Source organism: Pelophylax lessonae, assembly GCF_965119305.1.
Source record: "Pelophylax lessonae genome assembly, chromosome: 8".
Taxonomy (NCBI): Eukaryota; Metazoa; Chordata; class Amphibia; order Anura; family Ranidae; genus Pelophylax; species Pelophylax lessonae.
In genome coordinates this window covers 178658673-178685707 of record NC_138775.1, presented here as the reverse complement: position 1 = coordinate 178685707, position 27035 = coordinate 178658673, and the positions used below count along the sequence as shown (strand labels likewise).

General features: G+C 44.0%; 1 protein-coding gene across 1 annotated transcript in view; it reads left to right on the top strand.

Moving 5' to 3' along the window:
• The window catches only part of SLC30A7 (solute carrier family 30 member 7), an 82800-nt gene that overhangs the window by 53414 nt on the left and 2351 nt on the right, over positions 1–27035 (top strand). Inside the window, exons 9-10 of the mRNA XM_082265858.1 lie at positions 23409–23499; positions 25294–25443. Of these exons, the coding sequence (XP_082121984.1) occupies positions 23409–23499; positions 25294–25443 (241 nt within the window). The remainder of the gene's footprint in view (positions 1–23408; positions 23500–25293; positions 25444–27035) is intronic.

Sequence of the window (27035 nt, the reverse complement as noted above, 5' to 3'; positions counted from 1 at the left end):
CCCTCCCCCCTAATACAATTCTTTTACCCCCTGGCCCCCTCCCCCCTAATATAATGCTGTAACCCCTGGCCCCCTCCCCCTAATACAATGCTGTTACCCCCCCCCAGCCCCCTCCCCCTAATACAATGCTGTAGCCCCCTCCCCCTAATACAATGCTGTAACCCCCGGCCCCCTCCCCCTAATACAATGCTGTAACCCCCTGGCCCCCCTCCCCCTAATACAATGCTGTTACCCCCGGCCCCCTCCCCCTAATACAATGCGGTTTCCCCCATCCCCCCTAAATTTAGGGGAGGATCAGCATTGTATTAGGGGGAGGGGCCAGACAGATCAGCATTGTATTAGGGGCCCTAATACAATGCTGACTCCCCCCCCCCCCAATGCAATACAGAAGTGCGAGGTCCCCCCCCCCCCCCCCCAAGCCAGTTTACTCTTACCTGGCTGAACAGGGAAGCTCAGGGCAGGCTCCGCTCACTTGTGTGTCACTGACACCTACCTGACTGACCTGCTGGCTGCTGCGATGCTGGCTTCTCAGTCTGTGTGGGAGGGAAGGGCGAGATCGATGCCGCAGCCCATCATGCAGTTGGGAGTGGGCTCAGGAGAGAAGATCTGCCGCCGCCAGCCGGATATGACGTCATGCCGCTCACAGCGGCTGGGGTAGGAATTTGAAAAGAATCCGGCGGCAGCGCTGCGGTCCAGATTGAAGCGCATCTGGGTCCGCAGGCGGCCCGGAGTCCGCCTATTGAGGACCCTGGATCTAGGGTCTATTATACCCTAGATCTCTCTTCTGCCCTCCAAAGCAGCCAATCAAACCGAGATTAGTTGCATCGGCTGCTGTACTAGTTGGTGTTGGCCAGTAAACAAAGGACTGAAACAAGTGAAGAAATCCTTATAGTTTGTTTTTCATACACCAGAGAGACAATCGGGGATGTTTCTCCTTCTTTATGGTAAGCCGGCCTGACCTCCCACATCAGTCTGTCTCACTGGTGGAATTTTGGTGCTAGGAATATAGCTGCAGCCATGATCCTGGTATAGTCATTTAAACCTGACTATTTATGGGTACACCCTATAGTGGGAAGTGGTTAACACATTGTGCACAATAAACGTTCTCCAGTAAACTAAAAAATTCTTACCACAGTATTTGCAATTAACTTTCAATACTGCTGGCTCCTGCTCTCTCAGTGCTGCTTTCCTAAACTTCCAGTTTTAAGAAAATAGTTAAGTGGTCAGTGCAGTCTTTTGAGCCAGTGTTTTAGCCCAAGGAGGGATAAAGGCTAGGCTATGGGGCGGTGTGCTTCTATTTATGTGCACAGTATAGGGAATCGCAACAAAAAAAATTACATTTTTTTTAACATACTGTCACCAGTCAGTGTCCCTGCTCGCCGCCACGCCAGTTATATGATGACGCTGTACTGCACTGGTGACAGTATGTAAAAAAAAAAAAAATGGTAAAAAAAGTTTTTTTACATTTCTTAACCACTTAAGCCGCGGAAGATTTTACCCCATTCCTGACCAGGGCCTATTTTGCGATTCGGCACTGTGTTGCTTTAACGGACAATTGCGCGGTCGTGCGACGCTGTACCTAAACAAATTTCACGTCCTTTTTTTTTTTTTTCCCCCACAAACAGAGCTTTCTTTTGGTGGTATTTGATCACCTGTGCGATTTATTTTTTTTTTTTATTTATTTTTTTGATCATGCGCTATAAACAAAAAAAAGAGCGTAAATTTTGCAAAAATAACAATATTTTTCACATTTTTTTTTTATATGAAATTCCCTAAAAAAAATGTAAAAATCAAAATATTTTAACATTTTGGGCCAATTTGTTTTATGCTACATATGTTTGGTAAAAAAAAATCGCAAAAAGCGTATTTTGATTGGTTTGTGCAAAAGATATTGCGTTTACTAACTAAGGGAAAGATTTTTGTCATTTTGTTTTTTTACGAGTAATGGCGGCGACCTGCAATTTTTTTTTTTTTGCAGGACTGCGACATTGCGGCGGACAGATCGGACCCTTAACTGATATTTTTGACACTTTTGGGGGTTACCAGTGACATTACTACAGTAATCAGTGCTATACATATGCACTGTTACTGTAAAAATGACACTGGGAGGGAAGGGGTTAACTTTATTTGAGAGGGAGGGGTTAAGTGTGTCCCTAGGGGCGTGTTTCTAACTGTGATTGGATGTGGCTACTTGTGTAAGAACAGAGATCAAAGGTCCTACATAGTAGAACCGTATGATCGTCATTCTTACACAGGGGAGAATGACAGGCGGCTGTGTTTACATTAGCCGCCTGCCTTTCTCCCGCTCTAACAGACGATCGTGAGTGCCCGGCGGACATCGGGGTCCGCCGGGCACACGCACGGGGGGGGTGCGGAAGCGCGCCCGCTCCCCAGAGCCTCACAGGCTAGCGACGTAAACCTACGTCGCTATACCTGTGAGGGGCTGACTGCCGATGTAGATCTACGTTAGGCAGTCGGCAAGTGGTTAATGTGCAAAAAATTGTGACAGAAAATACAACTTTAAGAAAAAAAAAAAAAAAACTTGCAATGCCTCTTACTAAATACCTTGGACTGTCTATTTTCCAAAAAGGGGTCGATTGGGGGGTAATTGTGCTGCCCTGGCATTTTTAGGGCCACAAGTACATCATGATTGATTTTTCAGATATACAGTTCTATTCAAAATTATTCAACCCCCACTGAAATTGATTGTTTTGGCCAGTTTGACAATGATTTTGATCATTCAGTCATCCTGCTTACTATTAAATCTAAGAGGCACGTGTAGGTCAGACAAATATAACATAACATTTATAATGAAATAACCACAAATGTCTTTTCTGTGCTCACATCATTATCAGTTTTATTCAACCCCCAAGTGACATTCAATCTTAGTACTTAGTACAACATCCTTTTACAGTTATAACAGCTTTTAAACGTGAAGCATAGCTTGACACAAGTGTCTTGCAGCGATCTACCGGTATCTTCGCCCATTGTCATGGGCAAAAGCCTCCAGTTCAGTCACATTCTTAGGCTTGTGCACTGCAACTGCTTTCTTTAAGTCCCACCAGAGGTTCTCAATCGGATTTAAGTCTGGTGACTGTGATGCCCACTCCAAAATGTTCCAGCCTTTAATCTGCAACCATGCTCTAGTGAACTTGGAGGTATGCTTGGTATCATTGTCCTGTTGAAAGGTCCAACGTCTCCCAAGCCTCAGGTTTGTTAAGGACTGCATCACATTGTCATCCAATATCTCCTGGTACTGAAGAGAATTCATGGTACCTTGCACACGCTAAAGCTTCCCTGTACCTGCGAAGCAAAACAGCCCCAAAGCATGATTGACCCCCCGCCATGCTTCACAGTAGGCAAGGTGTTCTTTTCTTCATAGGCCTTGTTCTTCCTCCTCCAAACATAGCGTTGATCCATGGGCCCATACAGTTCTAATTTTGTTTCATCAGTCCACAGAACACTATGCCAAAACTTCTGTGGTTTGTCCACATGACTTTTGGCATACTGCAGTCGACTCTTCTTATTCTTTGGAGACAGCAAGGGGGTGCGCCTGGGAGTTCTGGCATGGAGGCCCTTCATTACGCAGTGTGCGCCGTATTGTCTGAGCAGAAACTTCAGTACCCACATCTGACAAATCTTTTCTCAGTTCCTCAGCAGTCACACAGGGACTTTTCTCCACTCTTCAGGTAGCGCACAGCAGTCAAAGTCAGCCTCTTCTTTCTGCCACGACCAGGTAGCGTTTCAACAGTGCCCTTTGCCTTGAATTTGCGAATGATGCTTCCTATGGTGTCTCTTGGTATGTTTAACATCTTTGCAATCTTCTTATAGCTATTGCCCTTCCTGTGAAGAGTAATCACCTCTTCTCTTGTCTTCCTGGACCATTCTCTTGACTTCACCATGTTTGTAACCACACCAGTAAATGTCTAGAAGGAGCTGAGTATCACAGTCATGTTAAAGCTGCCTAATTGGTGCTTATTAGGCTGTATTGCTGCTCCCTGACATCCACAGGTGTTTTCAATACCTGATTGAAAACACTTCAATGAACCTCTGTTCTTCAGAGTGGTAGTCTTTAAGGGGTTGAATAATTGTGTCAATGAAGAATTCACAAAAGAAACATTTACTACTGTACTGTATTACAAAACCAATTGATGTCATTTTAGTTGCATATGGTTCTTTAAGAAGTCCTTGTAGGATTTCATTCTGAATAAAATTACAAATGTACACTAAATTCCCTAAAACCCTTTACAGCATTGGGGGGGGTTGAATAATTTTGAATACAACTGTATATACCATAGTTTGTGGACCCTTTTTTTTCCGGCAGACTAAAATAATATACACGGATTTGGGTTATTTTCACCAAAGAAATGTAGCAGAATACATTTTGGCCTAAATTTTATAAAGGATAGATTGATTTGCAAAACTTTTATAACTTAACCAAAGAAAAACACCCTTTTTAAAATTTTTTTTTTTTTTTTTTCATTTATTTAGCAAAAAAAAAAACTAGTGGTAATTTAAATACCAACAAAATAAAGCTCTATTTGTGTGAAAGAATGATAAAAATTTCATATGGGTACAGTGTTGCTTCATCGTACAATTGTCATTCAAAGTGCAACAGTGCTGAAAGCTAAAAATTGGCCTCGGCAGGAAGGTGATGGAAGTGGTTAAAAACTTAGAGGAACTGCAGCCTGCTCGCATGATTTGTACCAAAAACATCTTTGCCATATTGAAGCTTCCCTCCGACCACTTTGCATATTTTATATATGCTGTGATTCTGTACTTGCCAAATATGCTGCAGAAATCACCCTCCACTTAGTCTGGCTGCAGCCATTTTATCTGTGGGCAGCTGAAGCTGCTGCCTGTTCACTTACTGGATTCACACACACGCACGCGCACACACACACACGCACGCACACACACACTTAAGGCCCGTACACACGTACCGATCGTCGGCATACAAACGTCGGCGGACGAAAGATCTGCCGATTGTACGCTTGTTAGTATGGTGCCTCCGACAGCTGTCTGCGCACATTCTGCGGACAAGAGTCTGCGGACAAGAGTCCGACACCAGAACGGACGATTGTTTGCCAGTCAGTACAGAATTCTGCCGACAGACCGCAGATTTGCAAGACTGGGCATGCTTAGAAAAGAAAAAACACAGGGAAAGTTAACCATTACATGACATCACTTCTGCAGACGGCGGACAAAATTCTTGGGCAGTCTTTGCACTTTTCAACAGACACCGACATCCCGGGGAGAAAAGACGAACGTTTGTATGCCGACGATCGGTACGTGTGTACGGGGCTTCAGACTGCTTGCCTACACATTTCTCCTCTTGTTAAATAATCATGGATCTCTGCAGTATACTGTTATCTCTGCCCTCATCCAGCTCTGCAGCTCTCATCGGCCCTCCTATGACTCACCCCCTCCCTCCCTTGCTGGCAAACTCTCATGAGATAGCTGAGCATGATGTCATTAGCCTAGGCAATAAAGAGAAAGTGGGATGTAGAAGATATTTACAGCAGAAAAATGTTTTACTATCCAAAGTTAAAACAACAAGGGCAGACGATTTATTAGATAGAAAGATGAAAAAATTACTTAAGAGCCACTTTTAAGGATTTAATACTTTAACTGCAATAAAGACAGGTCTACATTAATCTTTGCTGACTGGCAGAGTTGTGTAAATCTAAAGACTGGAGGGACAGGTAAAACAGTCTTTATGCATTTGTTGTGCATTTTGCCTGTCTGCCTGGTAGTCAGCCCTGCCCCAGGGGATTAAACTACTGCTGTTTCTCAGATTGGGCAGAAGCTCTGGCCCCAGGATAAACTAACTACCCCTGGAAGCTCCCCCTTGTTAGATTCTCCCAGACTTTGTGTGTATGTAATTACATTCGAAAGGCAAATACTACTTTTAATATTTCGATTTAATAAAATATTGTGCATAAATGTATCAGATTTACAGTTACAGATCTACAGTATAAGTTGAAAGACTCCGCGCTAAGGGCGTATTGGATGTGGTATATGATTAAGACTGCTGCCTCCCTATAATATAGTCCGAAGACTATATAATGTATTAAAAAGAGGGGGGTAGGGGGTGGCGCTGTCTGATAATCAAAGAAAGTATTATATGTGTTATGACTAGCTACATATAACAAATATAAATATATAATAAAACCAATGTGCAAATCCTAATAAAGTAACCTGTGCATCAAAGTGACAAGTGCATGTACTTCACTGTGTAAGTGACGGGTACTGTATACATAAAATCAGAAATATGTGTGCACTACTTGAAATAATGGTATGGCCAATAGGTATTCACAGACAACTGTGAGTGCAGCCGTGCATAACGTGTTCCACCTGTATAAAGCGACGTATGCTAAAATAAATACTATCTTTGATAATCCAGTAAGTATATATAAAACTTGATACAAAAAAAAAAAAAAAATTATACACATAAATATATTAAGTGCAGCTGTGCTTAAAGTGGTTCAAATAGCCCCCAGTAATTAAAGTGACAAGTGCAAAATAATGCTGGGTGATAAAAGATACAACAGGTGACGTAATAAATAAGTGTACCAAATAAGGGGGGGGGGGGGGCAAATGGATAATTTAAATGGTGACTATAAAGTGACAAATGCTAAAACACCCAGATACTGTGTCCGATATCAAAAATGTAATAATCAATGAGTCTCAAGCAAAACAGTAAGGGGTGATGGGTGTTCGTCCTAAAGGAAGTGTTGGCAAATTTCTTTGTGCGTCCCGTACACACTAGTGGATAACCCCGTGGTGGGTGGTGAGGTGCACAGTGACCCCTATGATAGGTAGCGCACTCACCAGAAATACCCACCCCACACAGGGGTATAAGGTGGGTATGTAAAGATGTAGGATTGGTGGATCCTCTCTCCTTCTCCAGGTCCTGGGGGGGACCACTGGAAAGGTCCCTGGTGGTCCAAGGGTTAAAGGATACCGGCCGTATTTTTATTTATTTTAGCATACGTCACTTTATACAGGTGGAACACGTTATGCACGGCTGCACTCACAGTTGTCTGTGAATACCTATTGACCATACCATTATTTCAAGTAGTGCACACATATTTATTTCTGATTTTATGTATACAGTACCCATCACTTACACGGTGAAGTACATGCACTTGTCACTTTGATGCACAGGTTACTTTATTAGGATTTGCACATTGGTTTTATTATATATTTATATTTGTTATATGTAGCTAGTCAGAATACATAATACTTTCTTTGATTATCAGACAGCGCCACCCCCTACCCCCCTCTTTTTAATACAGATCTACAGTAATTCTAATAAATCTATTGCTTTAGAGCGATGGTGGTTTGTGACCGTTGCAACTACTTGGGAATGGTGAACCATCGCTATAGATTTTACATTTTGAAATGAATTCCTCAGAACAAGAGTGGTGAAAGAGAGCCTGGGCAGAGGGGATGCTAAATATCAAATGAGGAAGTGGTTAAAAACAATGGGTAAAAGGTTTTCTCTACCTTCCAAGGTCAAGAAGTCACTTACTGGCTAAAAGTAACATGTCAGATACAAGTGGTGTCCCTATTACTTTGGTAGATAACAATTGCTAATCAATGCAGCAAGGATGACTACATTTAGGCTAATTTATTATTTATGGACACTTGCTGTATTGTACGAACACATTAGCAAGATTAGGAAATGCTTCATTAAAGAGACCCTGTCACCTTGCACATTCAGGACTCTGGGCGTGTTTCCTCTTATCTTGGAAGATGGCTGCTGGGAAAGTGTGTGGGCATTTGTGTGCTGGTACAACGGCTTTATAAAAGGATGTTGTCTAGACAGTTTTGGGTTTTAAAAATATATGCATGTTTTACATATTCTTTTATTAGACACATTTTATATGCACTGTGTCTTTGCATGCACCATTAGGAGACATGTAGATGGCCCAAAACAAAAGGGGTGTGCCAGCCTAGTGCATTGTACCACAGCATTTAATAAAAATCATGGTAAATAATAATCACAAACCTATCAATAACAATTGCTTATCGAGCCACTTGCCGTAGCCTAGTAGTCCTAGTCTCCAATATATGGAGAGACCTCACCAGGATTCTTGAATCAGGAAGGTTGGCAACTCTGATGCTCGTAAATAAAAGTACTTTATTTGTTACATGGGTACACAGGGTACAGGCTATATGCTGAAGCTTTTTTGCTATGGAGTCTTCCTCAAAGCAGACATACTTGATCTAAGAACTAAGTTACAGCAAATCAAGCCCTCAGAGGAGGGGCGGATATATCAGAATTAGAAAAAATCAAGTCCGTTAAAAACACATGGAGAAAAAAAAATAGCAAGAGACACAGCAGATATGAGAGACCTATCATGGACATTTGGAACCTATTTTCATATTTTTCCAGCTAATGTAGCAAAACAATAAGGTTCATGTTAAAAATTGATTTTATGTCCATCGTTCAAGCGGTTTGGTTTTCTAATATTTAGGGATCGACCGATTTATCAGAGGCCGATATTCACTTTTTTTTTTTTTAAGTATCTGCCACAAACTTGAAGATATTGCTTCAAGTGGTTGTACCGGAGTGATGCCTGCAGCTACCGGCATCACCCCATTACAGTTGTTTTAGAGCCAACTGTCTGCTTTCTTGTAATGGCCATTGATGCGGCTAAGCAGCATCTCGATTGTCATTACAAGAGGTGGGAGGGGACATCCTCCCCTTAGCCACTTTCCGCAGCTCGCCTGGGTCTCCGGGAGACCCTAACGACCAGACACCGCGTCCGCCGGCTGGCCGCAGACCTGAATAAAGACGGTTTTGGCTCTGATCGGGTCTCCGATGTAAAAAGGGGCCAGATGAAGAAAAAAATAAAACTCATTCAGCATAGCCAAACGTTTTTGAATGCTTTTAAGTGCAGAGGGGCTCGGGGTCTTTTAGACCCCAGATCCCTCCATAAAAAGTACCTGTCAGTGCCGGTTCACACTTGTGCGGATGCGCTAATCGCATATAATTCAAAGCGCACTGCTCCTTCATTACATACGATCTCCTGTGCGGATGCTAGTTCAGCCATACACTTTGTATGGCTGAATTTGCAGCGCATCCGCAGCAAACTCGCACATGAAGCATTTTTTGAGCCTCATCAGAATCGGATCGCACAGTGGTTCACACTTGTGCAATCCGATTTTGTGGAAACTTGCAGATCGCACTGCGATATGCGATTGCAACTGGGGGTGTCGTTAACTTTTAATTGACACCCCCTGCGTGTCAATGTGAACTGCCAGATGTGCGGCTGCGATGCGGGATCACGCATATTCGCAGCGTTCCCGCATCGCACAAATGTGAACCGAGCCTCACTGCCTATTACTGTCGCAAGGGATGTTTACAATTTTTTAAAACAGTGTAAAAATAAAAACTTAAATGTGCAGAATATTGGCACCTAATAATGGCTGTCAGCCTGAAGGGTGGGCGGAAAATCGGTATTGGTATCGGCCTGAAAAAAAAAAAACTATCGGTCGATCCCTAGTATGAATCCATGTTTAGGCAAAATACAATAAGTATGGCCTCCTTTTGGGGGTTTTTAATCTGTTCAGCACCAAGTAAAAGTCTCAAGATTGTCGCGGTGTACTTCTCTGAAAGGTTTTTACACATTTGAAATATTTTTGCCATTAATATTAGTAGCGTCCTTCAAATGTTCTGAGATTCTAAATCTGCGGGCGTACAGTACACTCAAAATATTGCAAATTACAGGCACTGCATTGAATTACATAAACCACCGATTTAGAACTACAATTAATATATTGTTTAATGATATGAGTTTTATTAGTTGTAAAAAGTTACTAAGGTGCTTTTTTTTTTTTTTTTGTTTGTTTATGGCACTGCTTGTAAGTATTTAGGCCACACATATAGGATCCTGTGGTGGAAAGCCAAGTCTGTGGCTTGTTTGGCTTCCGTGAGCAAAACAAGCTCGGTGACAACATGCTGCCTAAGCTAGGGCCCCTTCTACACTAAAAAAAAAAACACATTCACAGGTTTTGTGGGATAATACACTAGGCTGCTGCACCCTTTTTTTTAATTTTTTTAAATATAGAGGCTTGTTGCAGCTCTGCATAGTAACCAATCGGCTTCTAGATTTTATTAATGCTTAAAGCTGATTGGTTACTATGCACAGCTGCCCCAGATTGAGTGCTCCTGTTTTACTAAATCTCCCTACTGTATTGATACCTTTTTAAAATAGGGACCATTAATGGTTATCGGCTCATGCACAGGTAATTATTTAATTTCACGAACATACATCCTGTAGGTTATCTTCCCACATGTGCAAGTCTGCTTTGTGTTAATAAACACATTCTATACCTGTCCATGGGCTCAGTTCTCGGGACAGCTGCAGCAGGGAGGAAAAGTATAGATTAGGGATGATCGAACTTTTGAAAAGTTCGGTTCGACCAGAACACCCGAACTTCCTGAAAAAACGCCTGCAACAACACACCTGGGCGTTTTTGTTGCAGGCGGTTTTTTGGGCGTCTTTGGAGGCAGGCATAACATCTGAACTGTATAGGGGTATACACACACACACATACATACATACATATAGGTGTGATAGGAGCGGAGCCCTATGCCTGCAAATAATTTCATTAGCGCAGGCATAGGGTTCTGCTACTTTCACACCTATGTGTGTGTGTGTATATATACCCCTACACATAAGTTCAGATGTCATGCCTGCCTCCAAAGACGTCCACAAAAATCCCAATAAACGCCTGCAACAAAAACGGCCAGGTGTGAAAGTAGCGGAGCCCCATCCCTGCGCTACTGCAATTCTAAGACAATCTTTTTTCTATGGCGGTCACCCTGATATGGAAGAGTTTGGTCACCCTGCCATAGCAGTCAGAGTCAGTTCAACCTACACTACACTACGGTCACCCTGACACTTAACACTTTCCCTACAGAAACTAGATTATTGAATCTTAACTATAGTGGTATATAGTACCCCAACTACACTGCATATCTCTTTCCTCACACTGTGTCCACCAGTGCCACGTATCGGTGCCACGAATCAGTGTCCACCAGTGCCACGTATTAGTGCCACGAATCAGTGTCCTCCAGTGCCATGAATCAGTGTCCACCAGTGCCACTTATCTGTGTCCACCAGTGCCACTCACACAGACCAGGCAGAGATAATGGTATATAGGAACTGTAGGCATGGCTGCAATGTGGGGAATGCCTGGCTAATTTTCCTTCTTCTTCCTGGAAAGTCGGATCACAAGTCGCTTCAAATAAGATAAGGATCCGACTTGGAGGCGACTCCCATTGAAGTCTATTGGCACAAGTCGGATACAAGTCGCGTCAAAGTAGTACAAGACCCTTTTCTCTATCGCTCATTGACAGACGTAGTCCTCGGTGATGCAGCACCTTCGGGTTATGTTGCCTCCACAGGAGCAGGACTAGACAGGAAATTAAAATGCTCTGGCCACACCCTAGGGGCAGTCCCAGAGGGTATATCCTCTCTCTCTCTGCCTCAGCAAATCAGTTTTTTTCTGTCTAGTCAGGAGTAAGGACCTAGATACCTTGCTGGGATCTTCGGTCCTGGCAAGATTTTTTCTTAAAAGATTTTTTAGACAGCTTTTTTTTCTCCAGTGTTCCTGTGAGATCTTCAAGCAAGAAAGCTGAACTGGGCGACGGGCTGGATGTTGAGATCCGGTGGTCACCCCAGTTCAGCCTACGAGCGCGTGCAGGCCATAGCTCCGCGCTGGGACTGACCCCGCGAGTTAAACGTCTCGCTGAAACGCCAAGGACCATGAGTCACGGCGTCCGTATTGGTCGACAGCCCTCCCGCCCCGGTGGAGAGGGGTACTGTCAGGAGTTGGTGCCCGCCTGGTTCCGGTATGGTGAGTAGTATGTTCCCCCTTTTCCCCCTGACGGGTCTTGTGGTGAACGCGGGCCCCTCTCTGTATGGTAAGATAGAGTCCCCCTCTATCCTATAACTTGGCACAGATCCCCCTACTTTGAGTGTGATTTTATGTGCAAAAAGCCAGGAGGCTTGGTTTGGGAGCTAACAATCTAATTGTATACATGTTTAAAAGATTGTAATCAGTGGCAAATAAGGTACCTACCAGTCAGAAGCCACGGACATGTAGACTGCCTTCCTAGTCAAATCTCCAGCTATAGCAGGCCTTCCGAACGGCCAGGCGGTCCGCCAGGGCCGGTACCGCCAACCACGCCAGATCCCCATGCAGAGAAGGTGTTCTGTGCTCTGCAGCACACCGCTATTCGGTACAGGCCGCCGCCATTTTTTTTGCTGGATCGCACGAGCCGCCATTTTGGCGTAGCCTCGTGTCTCCAGCATGGGGGCGGCCATGTTTGAGGTGATCCAAACACCTCGTGGAGCTAGGGGAGGCGCCAGAAGGCGTGCAGAGGGGCGGAGCCGCCTCCTTTCTTCCTGGGCAGCCAGCCAAAAGACTTCCTGTTTGTGAAGACAGCGCTGTAACCTGTTGCAGTTAAACTCTGAGCATCAAGTGGTGAGCCTGGGGGTCTATCTCTCTCTCTCTCTCTCTCTCTCTCTCTCTCTCTCTCTCTCTCTCTCTCTCTCTCTCTCTCTCGATCGATAGGGATCTCTAGCAGGTAACACTAAGGGGCTTTTGTGGCGCTGGGGGTCTGAAAAAAAAAAAAAAAAGTTTTTTATTTTTTGAATTGTATTATCCGGCAAGTGACTGGAATAATCATGGACCCTGCCACACAAATTCCCCCACCTGTTTCCCTCGAGGGGGCCACGGGACCCGCCGGTGCACAGAGTGTGGAGGCATTTACAGCAATTTTGGAGTCTATGGTGGCTCGGGTGGAGGCGGCCTGTCAGGGACGAGGGTCAAGGAAGCGACCCCCGCCTACCCCTATATTTTCTGACACCTCTGACTCAGATTCAGAGATGGTCACTGCAGCTGCAGGTCCCTCTGCAAGGGCTGTTACCTCAGGTAAAGCTCCCTCAGACAGTGAGGAGGACGTTCCTTCTCCCGCTATAATTCAGGAAGAAGCATTGGTGGACGCACTAGTTGTGGCAGTGCGGGAAACCTTAAGACTTGAGGTTTTACCGGCAGAAGCAACTGAAACAGAGATTCCCTTTGGTACTAACAAGCCCATCAAAACGGTGAAGGTTTTTCCTGTACCCAAGTGTTTTGGTAATAAAATTAAAGGAGAATGGGAGCATTCTAAGCGTACCTTTACGATTTCCAAGCGTATTGCTAGACGCTATCCATTTGAGGAATCCTTCATTAAGAAATGGACGGTACCACCAGTGGTGGATCCACCTATTTCCAGGCTGAATAAAGCCACGGTTATCCCAGTGGAGGACACTTCGTCCTTTAAGGATCCGGTGGATCGAAAGATGGAAGCAGAGTCCCGCACTATCTTCTCTCTGATAGGGTCAGCATTTAGACCAGTAATTGTTATTGGTCTAGTTTCCCAGACACTTACGGAATGGGCGAGATTGGTACGCCAAAACCTTAGAGGAAAAGATATTCCCCAGGAAACATCTGATTTGATGGAACAGATTATACAAGGGCTACAGTTTATCTGTGATGCAGCCTTGGACACTACTCCCCTATTAGGGCATGCATCTATGTCAGCGGTAATCCTCAGACGTGTGCTGTGGTTAAAATGTTGGTCAGCTGACCTAGGTTCCAAAAAGACCTTGACGAATCTCCCTTTTCAGGGGAATCGTCTATTTGGGGCCACCCTAGATGAAATCATTAAGGATGCCACGGGGGGCAAGAGCACTTTTTTGCCACAGGCTGCTAAAGCTAAGGGACCTCGCAACAAGCGAGGACCTTTCTTTACCGCCCATAAAGGGTTCGTACGCCCGGCTGGAACAAGCGGGAAAGGCAAGACTCCTCCAGGAGGGTTCAAGAAGGGCTGGTCGGACAAACAGAGGACCGACTCAGCCAAACCCGAAGCAAAGGATTACACAGCCTGAAGGTGCGCCCCCATCCGGGTTGAGGGTGGGGGGACGTTTTCACCGGTATTCAGGACATTAGATCGAGCATCGACTACTACTACCGGTGCGATTCTTCCCTTCCAACATTTAAGTACTACAGGGAGCGGTAGTCACCGTTCCCTGAATAGATCTTTTCCTTTACCTTTTCCTAAGATTAGTCTCTATTCCCCACAGGAATCGGATCTGGTTGACCAGACAGACCAAGAAGCCTCTAGCCGGGTGACTTTGGTCCCTGAGGTTCAACCAGAAAAGATCACCCTTCCTGATAGGAATCAGGTATCTGATAAATGTGTGGGAACAGAAAACGACCAGACTTTCTCGGATGGTCGAGGCCAGATAGCTCTAGGGACGCCTGGTTCAGATCCAGTCAGCAACGGTGGTCCTAGAAATTCTAGGCTGGCCTCGCCAAGCCGGCCTGGCCGACTTGGACATGCTAGTCACAGACGTTCCGTGGAAACTTCGTCTCAAGGAATGTCTGTGGTCTCAAGGACCAATTTACCATCGTGCTTTACAGTCGCTGGTTTTAATGGCCTGGCCATTGAGACCCAAGTACTGAAAGACAGAGGTTTGTCAGCTTCAGTCATTCCTACCCTTATTAAAGCAAGGAAAGCGACTTCCAGCAAGGTCTATTATCACACATGGAAGACTTATATTGCGTGGTGCGAATCTTTAGGATTTCCTCCACGTACCTATTCGGTGACTCGAATATTGGCTTTTTTGCAAAAAGGGGTTGAGCAGAAACTAGCCTTGAGCACCATCAAGAGTCAAGTTTCAGCATTAGCAATCTTCTTTCAGAAACCTTTAGCTACCAGGTCCTTGGTGCGGAATTTCATCCAGGGGGTGCGGCACCTGGCTCCACCAGTCCGCGCGCCCTTACCGCCCTGGGATCTTAATTTAGTTTTGTCGGTTCTACAGAAACCTCCCTTTGAAAACATCAGGGAGATTCCCTTGCTTACTTTATCCCAGAAGGTGGCCTTCTTGGTGGCTATCACTTCTGCTCGCAGGGTGTCAGAACTGGCTGCATTATCATGCCAGTCCCCATACCTAGTGATTCATAGGGATAAGGTAGTACTTCATCCTAAGCCATCCTTTCTTCCTAATGTGGTTTCAGATTTTCATCTGAATGAAGATATTGTACTACCTTCCTTGTGTCCTCAGCCCAATCATCATCGGGAACATGCGTTGCATTCCTTGGATGTGGTTCGGGCAATCAGAGTATACCTGAAAGCTACGGAATCATTCCGTAAGACGGATTCACTTTTTGTGATCACGGATGGCCCCAGAAAGGGTTTGCCTGCATCTGCCGCGACCATTGCCAGATGGATCAGACAGACGGTGGTACAGGCTTATTCTATTAAAGGTCAGAGCCCTCCGTTCCCTGTTAGGGCGCACTCCACTCGAGCGCTCAGTACTTCCTGGGCCTTTCGCCATCAGGCGTCAGTGGTCCAGGTATGTAAGGCGGCCACCTGGTCGTCGGTACATACCTTTACAAAATTCTATAAAATTGATGTGATGGCATCGGCGGATGCCTCATTTGGCCGCAAGGTTTTGCAGGCCGCAATTTGAGGAGACCGGTGGTCTACCTCGAGGGTTTTTTTCTGTTTGAAAAATTTCTTTTTGTTGAGTCTCATCATTAAGGATGAGCATTGTAAACTTCTAGTTGGCACCGGTTGGGCCTTCTAGATTGGGATTTGATTTCCATTTTCCCACCCCTCATTTGTGATACTGCTCTGGGACGTCCCGAAGGTGCTGTATCACCGAGGACTACGTCTGTCAATGAGCGATAGAGAAAAATGGATTTTTGTAAAATCTTACCGTAAAATCCTTTTCTCTTAGCTCATTGACAGACGTAGTCCCCGCCCCTCTGTTTTTTGAGTTGGGTTAAAATCTCTAAAGACTGCTTTTGTGACATAACTGATTTGCTGAGGCAGAGAGAGAGAGGATATACCCTCTGGGACTGCCCCTAGGGTGTGGCCAGAGCATTTTAATTTCCTGTCTAGTCCTGCTCCTGTGGAGGCAACATAACCCGAAGGTGCTGTATCACCGAGGACTACGTCTGTCAATGAGCTAAGAGAAAAGGATTTTACGGTAAGATTTTACAAAAATCCATTTTTCTGAAGTCTGAGCGACTTCAGTAGTGCACGGCTCTCATTGCATTTGTTATGTCAAGCGACTTGAGGGGGCACAAGTCGCCTGACAAGTCGCGGCAGTGTGAATGGAGTCTTAATGCAATGTTTAGATAACATCTCCTGCTGCATACATGTACAACGTTTTGTTGATATAACTTTTTTAGAAGATGAAAGTTATTGCTCTATTCACATCATATGGTGTCTGTAAACAAAGCTGAAGCCTGTAAAATGGGCTTGGAAAAATAAATGCTGTTTTTATTGGAATATGCACATTGTAATGTATGTATATATGTGTGTATAAGTGTGTGTGTGTGTGTATTTTATCTCACAAAAGTAAGTACATCCCTCACATTTTTGTAAATATTTATATCTTTTCATTTGACAACACTGAAGAAATTACACTTTTTGCTACAGTGTAAAGTAGTGAGTGTACAGCTTGTATAACAGTGTCAATTTGCTGTCCCCTCCAAAATAACTCAACACACAGCCATTAATGTCTAAACCGCTGGCAAAAAAGTGAGTACACCCCTACGTGAAATGTTCAAATTGGGCCCAAAGTGTCACTATTTTGTGTGGCCATTATTATTTTTCACAGCACTGCCTTAACCCTCTTGGGCATGAAGTTCACCAGAGCTTCACAGGTTGCCTCTTCCAATCGTCCATGATGACCTCATGGAGCTGGTGGGCATTAGAGACCTTGCGCTCCTCCACCTTCCGTTTTTAAGGATGCCCAAAAGAGACTCAATAGGGTTTAGGTCTGGAGACATGCTTGGCCTGTCTATCAGCTTCTCCCTCGGCTTCTTTAGCAAGGCAGTGGTCGTCTTGGAGATGTTTGGGGTTGGAATATTGCCCTGTGGCTCAGTCTCCGAAGGGAAGGCATCATGCTCTGCTTAAGTATGTCACAGTACATGCTGGTATTCATGGTTCCCTCAATGAACTGTAGCTCCCCAGTGCTGGCAGCACTCATGCAGCCCCAGACCATGACACTCCCACCAACATGCTTGATTGTAGGCAAGACACACTTGTCTTTTATATACCCACCTAGTTGCCGCCACACACGCTTGACACCATCTGAACCAAATATTTTTATCCTGGTCTCATCTGACCACAGGACATGGTTCCAGTAATGTATGTCCTTCGTCTGCTTGTCTTCAGCAAATGGTTTGCGGGCTTTCTTGTGCATCATCTTTAGAAGAGGCTTCCTTCTGAGACGACAGCCATACAGACCAATTTGATGCAGAAAGACAACCTCTGGATATAACGCTGAGCACGTGAACTCAACTTCTTTGGCTGACCATGGCGAGGCCTGCTCTGCGTGGAACCTGTCCTGTCAAATTGCTGTGTGATCTTGACCACCTTGCTGCAGCTCAGTTTCAGGGTCTTGGCAGTCTTCTTCTTTTTTCAGATCCTCAGAGTTCTTTGCCATGAGGTGCCATGTTGAACTTCCAGTTACCAGTATGAGAGCGATAACACTAAATTTAACACACCTACTCTCCATTCACACCTGAGACCTTGTAACACTAACAAGTCACATGACACCGGGGATGGAAAATGGCTAATTGGGTCTAGCTTGGACATTTTCACTTAGGGGTGGGTGTACTAACTTTTGTTGCCAGTGGTTTAGACCTAAATGGCTGTGTGTTGAGTTATTTTGAGGGAACAGCAAATTTACACCGTTAAACAAGCTGTACACATTTACTACATTGTAGCAAAGAGTCATCTCTTCAGTGTTGTGACCTGAAAAGATATAAAAAAGTATCTACAAAAATGTGAGGGGTGTACTCACTTTTGTGAGATACTGTGTGTGCGTGTGTATGTATGTATATGTATGTATGTGTGTGTGTGTATATATATTATAGTGTGTGTGTATTTATATGTATGTATAGATAGATATAGTGTGTGTGTGTGTGTGTGTGTGTGTATATATATATATATATATATATATATATATGTATGTATGTGTGTATGTATGTAGATGTAGATATAGTGTGTGTGTGTGTGTGTGTATGTATGTATGTGTGTGTATATATATATATATATATATATATATATATATATATATATATATATATATATATATATATATATATATATATATATATATATATATATATATATATATATATATATATATATATCTATCTATCTATATATATCTCAGGGAACATCTATACAATTTGGGACCATCTACAAAATGTGACACGTGTGAGGTTTTTAGCAAGTGTGTAAAGCTATTTATTACAGGACCTTGATTGGGTGTCTCTAAACCAGTTTATTTCAGCACTCTTTGTGGTCTGTCATCAGTTCTCTGCTTATACATTTTTGTGGACTGCATCTAACTATATATTAGGGCACATAAATTTTTATCTTTTTTGTGTATGTTGTGGTATCCGCAGTCACCACAGCTGTCTGTGTGCACACGACTTGTGCACAGTATGGCTTTGTCATCTGTGTCACATCTGGGTATTTGTTTTATGATTTAAATGAATTTCCTGTGGCTGTACATTGGCCTCCACCCAAAGGTTGCCCTGGGGTTTTGGTTAGATGTTTTACTTGCAAGCTGCATGCTTCAGCAACCCTTCTTTTTTTTTTTTTCTTTTTTTCTTTTTTCTTTTTTTCTTTTTTTATATAAAACCTAATAGACACACAGTACTTGGAAGATCGTCTCTCCCAGTTTTATACAAAAATAAAAGACAACCTAAATAAGTACACTTGCCTACCTTCATGCTGCCTCTCCTCCTTACATCCTTTTCACAGAACTTCTCTGCTGTCTGTGCCCTCCCTCCCATGCTGCTGCTTTGAAAATTCTCTCCGGGGTCATCTAGCAATATAGTCCTAGCTGACCCCAAGGTTTTAACAGTGTTAGATGATTTCATATCAGCATGCAGAGATGCATGCTGATGTGAATTTTAGTAAAATATGTGAAAGGTCCTTCTTAAAAGAAATTAATGCTGTAATGCTCAGTAACTTAAAGTGGATCTAAAGCTGCAAGATTTTTTTTTTTAACGGTAATGCGTTCTATGCATTAAGGTAATAACATTCTGGCTGCAGTTATAGCCACCCCCCCCCCCCCCCTTATACATGAGCCCAATCTCTATGCAGCAATGTGCATGAGAGCAGCGACTCTCCCGGTCTCACAGCAGCAAGAGCCATTGGCACCTGTCACAGCCAAAAAGCCAATGAGGAGAGAACGGGGTGGGGCCAATCCACACACCGGTGTGCGTGTATGGATGCACAGTGAGGCTTGGAAGCCCCCATAGCAAGAGGCAGATGGGAGAAGCCAGAGTATAGCATCAAGTCAATTAAACTCCTGGGATATTGATCTAGTCAGTTAAGTAGCAGAAGAGGGGTTGTTAATCAGTTTCAGCTACTTTGGTGTTGATGAAATTAACAGGTACATTAGATGGTTAACAATTAGACGTTCTGCAAAACTGGAATGGTTTTACAGGTGGAGGCCACTGACTTTTTTTTTTTTTTTTTTTTTTTTTTTTTCCCCCTACTTCTCTTTTCTGACTGCTTTCCACTAGTTTTGCATTTGGCTAGGGTCAGTGTCCCTACTAGTAGCATGAGGCAATACCTGGACCCTATAGAGGTTGCACAGGCAGTCCAACTCCTCCCAGGATGGCACATCAATACAGATCATTGCCAGAAGGTGTGCTGTCTCTCTCAGCCTAGTCTCAAGAGCATGGAAGAGATTCCAGGAGACAGGCAGTTACTTTAGGAGAGCTGGACAGGGCCGTAGAAGGTCCTTAACCCATCAACAGGACCAGTATCTGCTCCTTTGTGCAAAGGGAACAGGATGACTACTGCCAGAGCCCTACAAAATGTCGTCCTGCAGGCCACTGGTGTGAATGTCTCTGACCAAACAATCAGACTTCATGAGAGTGGCCTGTGCACACTGCTCGACACCAACGAGCTTGATTGGCATTTGCCACTGAACACCAGAATTGGCAGGTCTGCCACTGGCGCCCTGTGCTATTCACAGATGAAAGCAGGTTCACCCTGAACACATGTGACAGATGTGAAAGAGTCTGGAGAAGCCATGGAGAACATTTATGATCTGTTTGGGTGTTGTCCAGTGATGGTCTGGGTAGGCATATCCATGGAGGGATGCACATACCTCTATAGGCTAGACAAAGGCACCCTGACTACCTTTATTTTGGTGTCGGGATGAAATCCTTGGACAGATTATAGGACCCTTCTCTGGTGCAGTGGGTCCTGGGTTCCTCCTGGTGCATAACATTGCCCGGCCTCATGTTGCGAGAGTATGCAGCCAGTTCCTGGAGGTTGAAGGAATATATACCATCTGGGACAATGTTTTTGTCTATCCGATTCTGCCCGGTTGCATCTCAGTCTGTTCAGGAGGTCAGTGATGCCCTGGTCCAGATCTGGGAGGAAATAACCCAGGACACCATCTGGCGTCTCATTAGGAGCATGCCCCGATGTTGTCAGGCATGCATACGAGCATGTGGGGGGCCATACAATCTACTGAGTACCATTTTGACTTGCTGCAATGAAATTTCAGAAAAATGGACCAGCTTGCTGCATCATTTTTTCATTTAGATTTTCAGGGTGTCTTTGAATTCAGCCCTCTGTAGGTTGATCGTTTTTCATTTCCATCAAAACGATGCAGCATCCTTTTGTTCTTAACACATTTCCCAGTCCATATCTGTATAGTTATCCAGCATATTTTTCCCTATTGAGATCTGATGTGCTTTCAAAGTGCTCTTTTCATTTTTTTGAGCAGTGTATATGATCATCTTTGGTTTTGCATAAATATTAAAGCCGTCTAACATCCCCATAGACAAGCAGCACAAGTTGTAATTTTCTAAGGGCCAGTTCACACCGGGAATCGCACAGGAACATTTTGTGCATTCCTGTGCTATTCACATGCAGACCAAAATAATGCATGCATTACTTTTGTAAACTCACTGCAACCAGATTGCATCTGTACCATGCAATCTGGTGCAGGAAACGCACTGTTTGCAACCTGCGTTTTGAGTTGTCATTGCCTAAATATTGACATCCGCGGCAGAACGCATCGGCAGTACATTTTGAATGCAGTTTAGGAAACATGAACAGATTGTGGGTTTCCAAACTATGTTCCATTGTGAGCGAGCCCTAAAGCTAGAATCCTATTGCATAACATTGGCTTAGAGACACCTGTAATTCAATTTTAATGTAATCCTTTAACAAACCAGGGTGATTGAAACGTAGCATGTGAAGAAAAACCATGCATTTAAGGCTTTTCTTTTTAAGCCCATAGATCTTCCCTTTTTGTGCTGAACTGCAGGTTGCTACCTAATTATTTATGGCAACCAAGCTAACCATTACAAGGGCATGGAAGTCTCCTGTGCTTAGCTCTGAGGCAATGAAATGCAGTAAAAACGATATGGGTCGTTTTTCATTAATGGCCATATTGACCGACTCTCATGATAATTTCCTCCAAAGTTTGACAACCTTGAATTTCAATTTCCCATCCTTTGCGTTTGACCATAATTTTATGGATAACTGATCCCCCTGCACTCCTTGATCGTTATACCTTTTTGTTGTTCTCTTTCGGTTTTCTTCTTCCCTTTATTCTTTTTCTTTTCTTTTTTTCCTTCTTTGTTTTTTCTATCTGGACTGTTTACTAAACTTAATGGTTCTTTGTGGATGGCCTCCCATTGCCTTTTATTTTCCTGTAATGGATTTGGGGAATAAGGCACCGCTATCTAGGGATATAGACAACTAAATTTTATGCCACGCTTGACATTTCCTGGCTCATAGTTGTCACCCTATTACTGGGTAGCCTCACTGGCTTAAAGGTTCACATAAAGGGTAGGACCAAGCTCCTCTTTTAAAGGACGAATGTTTTTATAACTTTAGCAGTCTATATCCCTGGTTATGCGGATTATAAGAGGTTTTATACAAACCACTCCTAATCATGCATATTTTTTTTCCAGTGTGTTCTGAGGTTGAATTGTGCATATTTGTAACGCTGCTCCCTTGGGGTTGCAAGGTTCTTGAGAAATGGTTAGCCAGTAACCATATCAGACAATTTCTCAGCACACTTAACAGCTAGTCTGCAAAAAAAAAATTAACCCTGTCTAACAGTTCCTGCAGTTACCCTCCTCCAGAGGGTTTAGTTGCACACATTTGCAAATATATGTGAATGCCACAGTGCTCTGCCAAGGCTCCTCTGGCTCTAAGATTGAGCGTTCATAGTTTAAATTTAGAGGGCAGCTAGACCGTAGTCAGCCTGAACTCTTTATTATTATTTCTATATTCTTGGGGCTTCCTTTGAGTTTAGACTATTTTTGCTTCTGGCTCTGCCTGCAGATGGTGTAGTTTTGAGGGAGTCTTCTTGGGGAGGATAGTTCAGAAAGAAAGGTCTGAGCATGCTCCTTAGAAAGCCAAAGTTTGTCTGTCTTTGCACCTAAAATATTTTTGCTGTCCTGCTGGAGGGTATAACCAGAGGGAGAGGAACGGCAAGATGGCTGTCTGTATGGAGCATCTTAGGACGTGGCTTCTATGCTGAAAAGTAAACACATTAAACTTTTTAAAGGGACTAGCCCTCAATTTTCTTTTACCAACAAAGTCAAGGATTCTGCCCCTGATAGTTGATCATGCTAGCCCACTGAGCCAGCTGGGGATCTTCCTCAACAGCACAGGGATAAGGATTGCCATTACAGCAGGCATGTCAAATATGCAGCCCACAGATACTATGGAGCCTGCTGAAGGTGGTGAGGGATGGAGATGTGTATGTAATGAAGGGAAGGGGCAGGTAGGAGTCACTGAGATTAACCGATGGTAAGTGGGCATAATACTCACTGTGGCCATGGCTCCAGGCAGTGATTTTGTCAGGTTGAGTGGGTATTATAATTGATCACCAACCCAATTCTAGAATGATGCTGGGTAAAGTAGACCTTTGCCGTTAAGTCTGTGTTTTTTAGCTTGACCTTGTTACCATTGTCAACTTGTGTAAAAGTGGTTGTGTTTACAGGGAGCAGTGTGAAGGTGGTAGGCAGTGAATTTGAGCTGAGAAAGGTGATGTGGCCTACTGATATAGGCACAACTTCCTTTGCTACCTATCCTTGAGCTAAAGCTTCACCTGCCTAATATCTAGATTTTTAGATCCTTAAGATCAAAGCTGGCCCCATATTGAAAAGGAGAAGTGTTTTAATAACCAACTGCAAAGCTAAGTGTGTAGCAATTCTTTTATTCTATTTTAAACAGAAGAAGCTGTTGTCTGAAAAACAGTGATGTTCTTCTCTGGAGCAACCCTAGAATAACCATGAAAACTTTTTTGGTTTTTTTTCAGTGTTATACCTTTACTCAAACAGTCGATTGGTATCCTGATGCAAAGAACTCCTCCTTCTTTGGATTACGTGCTTCCTGAGTGTTACCAGAGGGTAAGTTTTTTTACACAGCCTAACTTTTCTTACAGCAGAGCTCCTGACAGATGAGATCCTTTAGTCCAACTATGTTAATAAATATTTAACCGTTATTTAATGTTTTGCTTTTGTAACTACATGAAGTCTGTGTCATCCTCTGATTTAAAACCCTGCAGAACTGAAGGCTGATCTTTGGCTATACACTATATATTAAAAAAAAGTATTGGGACACCTGCCTTTACACACACACATGAACTTTAATGGCATCCCAATCTTAGTCCGTATGCTTTAATATTGAGTTGGCCCACCCTTTGCAGCCATAACCACTTCAACTCTGCTGGGAAGGCTGTCCACAAGACTTTAAGTGTGTCTATGGGAATGTTTGACCATTCTACCAGAAGCAAATTTGTGAGGTCAGGCACTGATGTTAGGCAAGAAGGTCTGGCTCGCAGTCTCCACTCTAATTCATCCCAAAGGTGTTCTGTCTGGTTGAGGTCAGGACTTTGTGCAGGCCAGTCAAGTTCCCCCACCTCAGACACGCTCATCCATGTCTTTTTATGGACCTTGCTTTGTGCACTGGTCCAAATCATTTGGAGAAGGGGGGATTATGGTGTGGGTTTTTTTTGCAGGGATTGGGCTTGGCCCCTTAGTTCCACTGAGGGGAACTGTTTAAGGTGCCAGCATACAAAGACATTTGAGACAATTTCATGCTCCCAATTTTGTGGGAACCGTTTGGGGATGGCCCCTTTCTGTTCCAACATGACGGTGCACCAGTGCATAAAGCAAGGTCCATAAAGGCATGGATGAGCGAGGTTGGGGTAAAGGAACTTGACTGGCCTGCACAGAGTCCTGACTTCAACCTGATAACACCTTTGGTATGAATTCGAGTAGAGACTGCGAGCCAGATTTTCTCTACAACATCAGTGTCTGGCCTCACAAATGCGCTTCTGGAAGAATGGTCAAACATTCCCATACACACACCTAAACTTGTAGTATGTGGACAGATTTTCCAGAAGAGTTGAAGCTGGTATAGCTGCAAAGGGTGGGCCAGCTCAATATTGAACCCTACGGACCAAGACTGCCATTAAAGTTCATGTGCGTGTAAAGGCAGGTGTCCCAATACTTTTGGTAATATAGTGTATATGTGTTAGTGTAGCTGCATGTGTAGAATATAGCTTCAGTCTAGAGCAGGGGTCTCCAAACTTTCTAAACAATTGGTCAGTTTATTGCCCTTCAGACTTTAGCGGGCCAGATAGTGGTCAGCAGATTTTGAATATTTCCTGGCATCAGTAAAAGTAAACCGAACCACTTTTGATATTTAGGGGGAGGAATAGTGCTCCATTGTTGGTGCCAGTGGGAGAATGGGTGTTCATCATTGTCAGTTTGCAAGATAGCCTTGTATCAGTGGGAGGAGAAGTGCCCCAAGTCCTGGATAAAGGGAAAAAAGGGGGCTGCATCCGGCCGCAGTTTAGAGACCACTGATCTGGAGTCTTTGCTGCATCTGGTAACGCTTTTAATAAGCGCAAAAATCAGGCCTGGAAATTGCCAGCAGCGAGACACTTCCGATTTATTTAACCAGGCACCCCAGCAAGCTATCTATGCCAGGAGTGCCGGCAGAGGATCAAGGCTGGTCTGTGCAAAACCACTGCACAGAGCAGGTAAGTATGACAGGTTTGTTATTTTAAAAAAACAAATATTAATTTGCTGTATTTATTCAGTCCAACCGCTCAACTTGTTAAAATCATATCTTGCTTTCAGTTTGAGTGAACTGCTATAAACTGCTTTGCTCATACTAGGTATTGTCTCCTATAGGTGCAACAGTTACAGGGTGTTTACCACCTTCATGACCCTCATTTCTGGACACTATGCACAGACGTTTATGTTGGCACTCTTAAGCTGGTAGTGGGGCCTGAGGCTGATACACGCTGGATTCTCAGTCAGACTCATAATATTTTCACACAGGTAGGAGCTTTTTCATATTGTCTTCTTGCACATTTTATTTTGCTTTGTTTCCCAGTTTCAATCGTTTCTACTTTTGGTTGTCATCTTGTTCTAGAGCAACATTCAGGCAGTATGTAGTTTCATACACAGCTTATTAGCGGTTAAAGAACCGTGTGGAACAAAGATGGAATCTAGTCAGCACTAGAGCCGTATTGGTAGTAAAGAGAATAATGCCTGATGTTTTGTAGAGATCGGTTTAATAATTGGGCAACCTGAAATGAGAGAAGTGAGGACTGCCATCACTTATCTGAGAATGCTAGTTCTTGCAGGTATGCAGACCAGATGTTTTGTCTTGGCTTGCTACATGCCTATGAATCAATTAAAGCTAGTGGCAGCCAGTACTACTGGTAGCACATTGTCCCTTGAAGATCATGGGGATCAAAAGCTTCTTGCACAATGGTTCTGTAGTGCAACACTCCTAACCAAAGTGTATTACTCATATGCATCTACAGGAGGCTGACATAAGAATTGAGATGCATGGCTTGCAGCAGACTATCACAGCTAATTTAAGGGTAAAGCCACCTGGTCTTCACTGTCAACAAGCTTGGGGTCACTTCAGTAGTGTTTTACATGCTTTTGAAAGGATTTTGACCAGTCATACATGGTTTGACAAAGCAAAGTCACAGCCAGAATGAGGTGTAGGGAGGGACCCTCCAATGAGACAGAGCTCTAGAAAACTTCCAGCTGCTTGCAGCTGGGGCGTTGAAGGATAATTTCACCCTTTTTACAAAAAAATATTAAATGTGCATTATTTTTGCAGGTACAAAAATGTGCTTGTATTTTTTTGTTGTAGGAGCCTGTAAAGCATTGCACCAGCTATCAGCAGATCCCTGGTACCTTGCAGGGCTCCTGCAGACAAATATACTAACAGGTCTACAGACAGACCTGTTAGTATATCTGCTTGCTCGTACCTTTAATGGAAGAATTCATGAACTACCGCAGTGCTCACAGGGCCTTGGTAGTTCATTGAGAACTACAATCCGACTGCTAGTTGGGGGAGAAGATCCTAGGGCAGTGGTTCTTAACCTGGGTTCAATCGATCCCCAGGGGTTCGGTGAGTCAGTCTCAGGGGTTTGGCGGGGGGGGCAACAGGGCAATTGCTCTCCCAGAGAAAATATTACCGATTGTGAGGCCAACCCCTCCCCGGGGAATCAGAGCTGCGGTCGGGACGACTCACAGCCATTACACATAGACACTTGACGCTCTGCCCCCTGTACCTCCCCCAGCAGGTTTCCAGCCTATCTCCTGCAGGCTGCTTGCTGCTTGAGTGGGCAGGATTGGGATGTACCTGACCACGGAGATCGCGCCCGCCTGGAAGAGGGAAGTGTGAGCAGCTGAGCAGAGGGAGCCGAGTGAATGTTCCTGGAGGTAGGCTCAGCTAGCTGTACATGGTGGATTAGTTTGCAAGCACCTCTATGCTAAGTCTGCTGAGTTACTGCAGCTTAGCATAGAGGTGCTGTTAGCTGACAAATGGAAATGCATGTCCTTTTCATTTAGCTCAATAAGCATTGTGAATGCCCCCTGGTGTGTGTCCTCCTGACACCCCATGGTAT